Below are 9,398 nucleotides of genomic sequence, written 5' to 3'. Positions count from 1 at the left end.
TACAAACTGTTTTATTTCCCACTACTTCATTAATCTACATATCTTCAAAAATTTGGGAACCCTCCCCATATAATTTACCTCTGTATGAAGTGTGAAACTCCCTCTGGTTACAACAGAAACTGAAAAATGTCTGGTAAATTGGTAATAAAACAAACCAGTTGTAGTTACCTTTGCTGCAAACTGAAGTCCCACTTTATCAGCTTCAGCCTCCAATGTTCTGCTGTATGGTCTATCAAACATAAACTGCGAAGAATAACATCAAAGCTCTATTTCTTGATTTCGAGTATCTACAAAGCTAGAGCATTGTAGCTATTTTTCTAACCTTCTTCTAAGAACAGGTGTTTATCTATTGTGTTCACACTGCATGTGATCAGTATTTTCTGATACATTAAGTATCAGAATGTATCTTAATACATTAAGTATTTTCTTAATGTAATCTTTAAGTCTATTATATGTAACTCATTGATCCTGTATTCAAAGGAAATTAATTAAAATTATACATATATCCATGGTCCCTCTCATCAGTCAGTCTCACAGCATTTTTCACTTCACCGTTTTATTTGCATTAAGATTTTTGTTGTAGCAATTGCATGTAAAAAATTCCAGTGCTTCCTGAAACTTTTAAGACAACCATCTTTAAACCTGATATGACCTATTTCGTACGGTAAACAGCCCACAGTATGGAATGTAGACATAAACATTTTCATGCAGAAGTCCCTCCTTTGTCATGATTATCCCCAAACACAAGTTGCAAATTGCCCTTGAGAAATCAAACTAGAAAACACAAGTCTGACCAACTCTTCTCCCTTTTTTCCTCAGGTATGACATTGTGTTAAAACACACTAAGATTCAGCGGTAGTTTTCTCAGATGGTTATTTACTCATATAACTCAGGATCTTCTGACATATATAATTTCTGTAGATTTGGGCAGCCTTGCCCTAGTATATCAGGTTACAGTAAATGCAGATCAGGACTTGTTAAAACAGCCTGCTCCTGCAGAGATAAGGAACACATCCCAACATTCTGGTCTGGGCATCGATTAGGAAATACCAAGTGAAGAATGGGGATGTGCATGGTCAGTGAAGAGAAAGAATTTTTATCAGCTCTTCATCTGGTTAAAGAAACGCATCCTCCTTATATGTTACAGGAAAAAAAAAAAGGAAAAAATCAAAACCAGATAGAAAGGAAGAGCACCAAAAGAAGTGGTCCAATCCCTTGAGTATATAAAGATATCCATAATTTTTTGCTTCTTTCTAAAGTAGTACTAATAGTTTTTCTTTATTAGGTCAAAAACAAATCAACCAAAGCTGATCCTCTACAGGTCTTTTCAAGCCAAATACACTGGTGTATAAGTAAGTGCAGACAAGGTCACTTTCTAAATGCTTGATTTCCTTATAAACCTCAAACACTGCAATTTTAAATTTATTTTTATAATCCTCTGAAGATAAAGTCATTATTTGAAGTGGAATATATATTTCTCTTATCTCGAAACGTGCTCTGGGTCTACTGGAATGCATATATTTACTAAATGGTGAAGAAATCCCTGGCTAGTCTGTCATATATTCCTGAAGCACCATTTGCCAGTTAGCTAGATAAACTATTTGTTTAATTATTAAACATTTCTCAGACCAGGAAATGAAACTGGTAACAGGACTACCCAAAGCACTAACTGGAACACAGGCCTACACAAGCAGGCAGTTTTCTATTTCTTCAGTTACAACCACTTGTTGTTTTCTTCTCTGGGAGGTTTACAATAATTTTAAGTAAGAAGGGGTAGCACCCATCTCTAAAAAGATTAGCAGAAATTTAGGAATTCAGAAATTGAATGCACGTGTCTTAATACAGCATCTAGTAAGAACGATCCGGGACACCAAGAAGATGATAATAAAGAGATCAGCATTTAAACTCTTACCCTTTAAATAGTTTTTATAGAGTCACAGAGTGGTTTAGGTTGAAACGGACCTTAAGGATCATTTAGTTTCAACCCCCCTGCCCTGGGCAGGGACACCTCCCACTAGACCAGGCTGCTCAAAGCCCCATCCAACCTGGCCTTGAAGACCTCCAGGGTTGGGGCCTCCACAACTTCCCTGGGCAACCTGGGCCAGGGCCTCACCAGCCTCAAAACTCAGAGTCATGCTTTGTGCTATTCCAAGAATAATTCCTAGGCTTTAGTTCCCATATAAAATAACTGCTGCTGTAAAACCAAAGCCAACATGTTTCAGTTCAGAAATACATGACTCAAGAACAACCATGAATGTATCCCATAAGAGAACTTAACAATTTCTTAAGCCAAGCAAACCTAGCTTTGGAGAAAAAAGCAGAACTGGAGCTAGCATGCCAAAAGGCCTACAAAGAGTCACTGGAAATTACTTACAGTCAGTAATAAAAAATAAACAATAGTCAGTAGGTAAAAAGAGTTAAGCCTCTGAGGACATAAAAGAAAAACAAATACTGAAACAGAAGCAAGTACTGAAACATGTCTTAAATAACCCTTTCATAGAGTGGGATGCTAAAACTTTAAAAAATAAAATACAGTTATGGAAGAAGAGGAAAAGAAACATCCTGAGAAAACATGCAGAAAGGTTCGTTTTCACGTAAGCACAATAGGCAAATGATGAATGGAGGAAGCAAACAGACATTACACTCCTGGGTGAGTAACAGAAACAAAAATTTCTATTCGGCATCTTTTGTATATGGGATGAAAGCTTTGCGACTATTAATCACTTATTTATTCTGCACTGCATTACATATGGGTACGTTTAACGTTACTGAAGATGAGTTTGATCAGAGTTTTAAACCAGTACATTGCTGTACGATAGATCTTTTCTATAGCAGACTAGGACTATGAGCTTAAACCCAGATTTCATTTGCAACCTAAAACACAACACCAATCCATGATGCCAAAATATCAGTTGCAGTTACCCCAGAAGAGGAGAAAAGATGCTGACAGGAGTTAAATCTTGCTGTCTAAATTACGAGCAGTCTCAGCATTGATTCACACTTTGCTTTTTCCAAATTCAGCTCTTCAAAATGCTAGCTAGCATTCATCAATGTATTGGTTTCTTAGCTACTTGTACAAATATCCAAGCTCTTTAGAGATAATTTATGTTCAGAATCCACACGTCTACCAATTAGCATAGGAACTACCAAAACAGATTGGTTATGTTTAATTTTATGGTTTTGAGGAACCAGGGGAAATCTCAGGAAGAGCATCAAGAGAAGTCAAAGAAATCAAAGAGCTCTTTCACTAAAATTCAGATTCAAGTTTTATGATGTAAGCAAAATTTCTTTTAAAAAAACCCACTTTTTAAAAAAGAAATGGATTAGTAACTTTCCAGAGGCAGAGAGTAAATTAGACTGTGGAAGAAAAATGGCACCAGAAAGCCTCTGAATTTTACTTTATTGGAATATATGCTGTCTGAAAAGATGATTTCACTAAGTTTCATTATAGCATGGTTTATACTTTAAAAGAGTGTTTAAATTCTCAATTTTCTTACCACTAACAATGTATTTAAAGAATTCCATATATTTTATTTGGTTTAGAAACAATTACTCAAAATAAAAACATGGCATTTAAACATATACAACTTTAAAGGGTGAGCTACATTTCAACAAGACAACCAGCTAACTTACTTGGCAAGCAGGAACTCAGAGCTTGTTTGGCTAAATACAGTCATTTAGGGAAATCTAAAGTTCTTCAAGATGACAAATGAAAATATAGATCAACTAAAGCAGATGCAGATTTATAAAAACATATCTCATTCAGAAACATGCTTAAATGTTAATTTTTACTTATAATATTTCTCCTCTTGCCTTTTCCCCCAAACATACTCTTTAGTGGTATTATCTCCCCAAGACTAAAAATGTTTTTCCATGGAACTCAGCAAGAATAATACAAAACGTCAGTCTTACCTCCTGCAACTTGCTTTGAATCCACTGGCCAACAACCGCCAAACTATCACGGGGACAGATGGCCCAAATCATAGTGAGAAAGATGAGCGATAGAAAATCCAAGAAGTGAACCAGGCTGGCTTTCTCTGCCTGCAAACAGAAATTGTCCCATTTTCATTCCTTACTGTCTGACATTTCTTTAGAACATAATAGAATTTGGAAACACAGTAAAAATCATTATTTTTTTTTCTACGCATCCACAGGAAGAGGGCAAGCACAAGCTCACCTGCTCGCACAAAAAAAAAAAAAACAGTTGGATACAAGGCACTTTCAATATAGAATCCACACCAACTGCATAAATACAGCTGGAACAAATATATTTTGGCTATCTCCCAATTTGAGAGATTCAAAGCTTGAGATAAGATGATGGCAGCAAGCGGACAGCATTCTTTAGTAAAAAGGCCACGAAACACCTCAGTTGGAATTAAAAATCTATAAAAAGCTCTAGAAGACTGTTCTTTACATTAATTTGAGAAGAGACAGACATCATTTAGATGGGAACACTAATGCGATAAGGGGACACTAGGCATAATATATTTATTCTTTATTTTCTGCTGAATTCCTTTAATTTCAGAAATTAAGAGAACCTGAAGAAAGACATAGAAATCCTTCTGTTTTTCAGAGCTGTATTTGACACGAAACCAATTGATCTAAGCCCTTACAAGCCAGATCATTTAATACTTTTCTCTATGCCAGTTGGGTGACACAGGTTCCATACAAACAAGGTAAGTTCTTTTTACTAATAGAAATATTTTTTTTTAGAAATTTAACAAGTTAGTTGGCTCAACTGAGCCCAAGAAACTATGATGTGAACCGTTGCTCATCCAAAATCATACAAGGTGCAGTAAAGCAATTCTGCTGTATTTCCACTGTCTTTAAAATGTATTTACCCATTTCCAGCTTAGCTTTGCAATTTTAGCAGAATCTTTATGTTTACAAGCTTATCTGAAATAGTGTGGCCAGCAGGACGAGGGAAGTCCCCCTGTACTTGGCACTGGTGAGGCTGCACCTCAAATACTACGTTCACTACAAGAAAGACATTGAGGTACTGGAGCGAGTCCAGAGAAGGGCAAACGAAGCTGGTGAAGGGTCTATAGCACAAGCCTTATAAGAAGTGGCTGAGGCAACTGGGGTTGTTTAGCCCGGAGAAAAGGAGGCTGAGGGGAGACCTTACCACTCTCTACAACTGCCCGAAAGGAGGCTGTAGAGAGGTAGGGGTCGGTCTCTTCCCCCAAGTAAGAAGCGCTAGAACAAGAGGAAACAGCCTCAAGTTGTGCCAAGGGTGGTTTAGATTGGATATTACGAAAAATTACTTCACTGGGATGGTTGTCAAGCATTGGAACAGGCTGCCCAGAGAAGTGGTTGAGTCGTCATCCCTGGAGGTATTTAAAATACAGGTAGTTGTGGTGCTGAGGGACATGGTTTAGTGGTGGACTTGGCAGTGCTGGGTTAACGGTTGGACTTGATGGTCTTAAAGGTCTTTTCCAACCAAAATGATTCTGTGATTATGTCTTTTCAAAGTGATGGATAGATAACGAACACATTTTTTTAAAGTGGCCTGCACAGAAAGAAATCAATTTGGAAGCAAATAATCACTTTCTAGCAAAACATGCTAATCTAGAAGAGCCATATTTTCATACCATCCTCTCTTTTCCATAGTCATACCTACAAAGCACAACAAAATTATTACATCCATTCTGTTCAAATGGCAAAGAACTACCAATTTCAATACATCCACGTAAGGATATGGAAAAATTAAGTCTGTGAAAGCAATCATCTGTAAATGCAGAATCAAGCTCTGGCCATTCTGGAGTTGAGCACAGTTTCAGAATGCAACTATAAGAAAAATACCATGTATTTTAGAATAATTTATTAAAGTATATCCACTTCTGTAGACTCCTAGATTCCTAGAGTCTAGGAGCAACAAACCGAGTTGCTGAGTGCCTCTAGTTTCTTATGCCTGTGCTATAGAAGAGGCATCTCCAGACCAAGTTCTAAATGGTTGTTAATAGTGAGCCATAATCCATCCGTACAGTTATGAAAAAGGCACTAGCAGACTTCGCGCTAACGCCGGCGACCAAAGGACTTCTGACAGTTACTAAGTACTATGGGAGTAATAAGGATATACTGTATCAGAATACTTCCACTTCAAACTTAATTTGTCATTAATTAGAAATAATCACACTGAACCTTTGGCTGGTAGCTATAGGAAAAATCTTAACTAAAGTAATTAGAGTTCATTTAAGAATTTTAGACAACTTTCTTTAAATACTTACTGCATGTTCCAGCACAGCATGAGCTATTTCATGTCCCAAAATGAAAGACAGCTGATGAATATCAGAAACTGCATTTAGCAATCCAGTGAAAACAAACACTTGGCCATTCTGTAAACAGAAAGAGAATGGAAAATTAAGTAGAAGACACATAAATAAAGCGCTGTTTCAATATTACTAATTTTTTTTATATTGGGTTCAACTTACTGGAAGCACAAAAGCATTTACACCTGGCTCATCTACCACATGGATAACCCACTTGAGCGTTGAGACCTGTGGAATGTCCTTATTGCTTTCAGATAAATGACCAACAACTCTCTCCACAACCTGATAGCGTGCATCTGTCTCGGGTAACATTTTACTTTTGAATTCCTCCATCCACTGAAAAAAAAAAAACATTCATTGATTGTCAGGCAGAACAAACACATGGTAAATGACTATTGGGAAACTAATTTAGTGGCTACGTAAACCCTAATTAAATCAGATTTTTAATACATTTTTCTCTCATATAGCCAAAGCCAATATATTAGATCCAGGCTTTCAGACCCACAAGTTAAGGTCTAATAAACTTAAAAGGAAGTAAACTAACCACAGATCAAAAATAAGATAGTATAAACTTGGTCATACAGCCTCTTGTATCTGGCATTTTCCTAATACACAGTTGACCTTGGCATCACAATTTGACAAACCTTTCTATACCTTCCTGAATTTCAATTTGAATTTATAGTTTTTCTCTATCCATACATTTCTGTTATAATTCATAAGGTGGACAAATTTATACAAAAAGATGTAATTTGAATATATCCTTGTACTTCTTTTGCTACCTTCTTATCTCACATTCTCTGTCAGATGGAATACCGTGATATTTGTACGTGTATGGATTATCAAGTTTCACAGAACTCAAAGTTACAGAAATTAGTACAATGGACAGTTTAAAAGAAAGCAATTAAAAAAAATGAGCTGATCCAATGAAAATACAGAAGTAGAATTGAATGCAGGTGGAGAGTACTATCTTAGAAAGTGACAGCTTAGAAGAAAGGGCCTTAAACAAGTGCCAAAGAATGCTCAAATCAGCACAGAAAATGAGACAGATCTGAGCATGTACCTATTATCTATGCTCTTTTTGCTTCTGCCAGCTTTTTATATTTCTTGTAATATTACAGTAACAGTTAGAAACGTTTGCTACATACATATAATGTGTTCTTTAACCATCACACGTCCCTGAATGGTTTGCTGATGGAAAGGGAACTCTTAAAATGTATGGGGACAAGAGGACTGGGTAACTGATGGCGTGCTCTGCAGAGTTCTGAGCGCGAAATTCAAAACTAATTAGGACACAACTAGGTTTGCTTGCCCATCTCATTAATTGGACTCTCTCTTCACTGAAAAACCATTAACAATTTTAGAGTATTTTGATTATTTTTTTTTTAATCTTACCATATCATATTCCATCTGTGACAGTTCCCTAAAATGCTCTTTTCCAAACACCAACAGTCGAGCGCGCCCGGTGATGGGTGTCTCCTCCAGGTGAGTAAAATAAAACATGACAAATAAAACTCCTAAGCTACTAACACCCAGGAATATCTTCCATTTATTTTTCCTTGCACTTTCTTTAAAAAGTTCCCGTTTATTAGGAGGAAGTGCCTTCCACCAATTTCTTATGCTCCTGTAAGATACAAACAGTTGCAACTTAGGACATAGTTAAAAAGGAAGTTGTTAGTGTCTGCCCTTGCTGTATTCTGTATTACAGTCTCACCCCACGTAAAAGCTTATCGAACGTTATATTCTAATTGGCTTCTACTCCACTCCATTTCTTCCCTCCCACAGAAGAAATGCCCCTTAGTGTCTTGGTTCATCTCCCTCTACCATATGTAAATGAGAATGAGAAGAGCAAAAGATATATCTAACATCTCTGATAATGGAAACAATCTCTCTTTGAGCAGAGGGTCAGTCTAGGCCCCTGTCCTACAAAATTTTGTACAGATATTAAAATGAAAATGCTACGAATACACCTACACCTCCAGAAAAAACCAACAAATTCATGTACACATCTTTGCATAACGGAATCTTACACTGAGAGAGGCAGTAAGATAGTATTTTACCTGCCAAGAATGATAGCAAATAATTTCTGAGCTGGCTTAACAATAATCCAGAGAAGAGGAACTGGTGCAGCCTGAAATGATGGTGATGTGTGAAAAGACCTGATGATGTGAATGTTCCAAGCAGAAAAACAATGTGGGAGTTGCCCTACACAACTGCTCTGGAGGGATGTCGTCTTGTCCCCCAATTGCTGAGAAGACTGGAAGCAAAACCTCTCCAAACTGTGGTGAGCATTCTTGTATACTTCTGTATTTGAGACATTCAAAAGCCACCTCTGTCCTTTACCAGTGAAGTTTCTGTAGAAGTCAGGGCTTCCAGTCAAAAAACAGTTTCTAGTATTTCCACTCAAATCCAGCCTTTGGCACCTCTCTCGTGTACAACCAACTTGAGTCCGGAAATATCCTGTGTAAAACCTATGGAGATTATTACATTTTCCCTGCTTGGTCAAAGAAGCCAAACGAAAGAAAACACAGTTTCTGCCCGGCAACTTTAGACCACAGATGATATTCATAACTTCTTTGGTTGGTTACCCTGAAACAAAGAAAAAAAATAGGCATTAAGAAAACCACCCAAACACAAAACTCTGAGACATTTCTTCATTTCATTTGAACAGATACCATGTATTTGCCAACAGTTGAATTGCACAAAAATTGTCAGTTACAACAACATCCTGTTGCAGTTTTAAGGTACTAATCTGCTTTCAACTAAAAAAGTCAATGTCTTATACGACTGAGAATAAAACTGTATTTTGAGGGGTTTTCTTGCTTTTATTACCACCAGATCAGAATGACTCCAGGTGTCTCTGGTGGAAGACATGCGTGCATCATCCCCCTTCCGTGCTGTGCTCTTGGCCACACGTGCCATTCACACACACTGAGGAAAACCGGGATCAATATATCGAGCATTTTGCTAACACTTCGCTCTTGAAAGCGGGGCGCAGCTCTGCTGCACCCGGCCTAGAAACAAAACGACTCCACACACAGCGAAACCAGAGGCCTCCCGGCCGGTATCCCCTTACTCACGGGGCATGGAAACGCCATCCCGCCGGGCAGGCCCCGGCACCCGGCCACCCCC

At 37.6% G+C, this 9,398-nt stretch overlaps 1 protein-coding gene across 1 annotated transcript in view; it reads right to left on the bottom strand.

Moving 5' to 3' along the window:
- The window catches only part of OMA1 (OMA1 zinc metallopeptidase), an 18,743-nt gene extending 9,908 nt beyond the window's left edge, over window positions 1–8,835 (bottom strand). Inside the window, exons 1-6 of the mRNA XM_009884587.1 lie at window positions 8,327–8,835; window positions 7,662–7,890; window positions 6,432–6,605; window positions 6,228–6,335; window positions 3,913–4,041; window positions 169–243 (exon numbers count right to left, since the gene is read on the bottom strand). Of these exons, the coding sequence (XP_009882889.1) occupies window positions 169–243; window positions 3,913–4,041; window positions 6,228–6,335; window positions 6,432–6,605; window positions 7,662–7,890; window positions 8,327–8,835 (1,224 nt within the window). The remainder of the gene's footprint in view (window positions 1–168; window positions 244–3,912; window positions 4,042–6,227; window positions 6,336–6,431; window positions 6,606–7,661; window positions 7,891–8,326) is intronic.
- Between the last annotated feature and the right edge of the window lie 563 nt (window positions 8,836–9,398).

This window comes from Charadrius vociferus, unplaced genomic scaffold, assembly GCF_000708025.1.
Source record: "Charadrius vociferus isolate BGI_N301 unplaced genomic scaffold, ASM70802v2 scaffold163, whole genome shotgun sequence".
Lineage (NCBI taxonomy): Eukaryota > Metazoa > Chordata > Aves > Charadriiformes > Charadriidae > Charadrius > Charadrius vociferus.
This window is presented reverse-complemented; position numbering and strand designations above follow the sequence as displayed.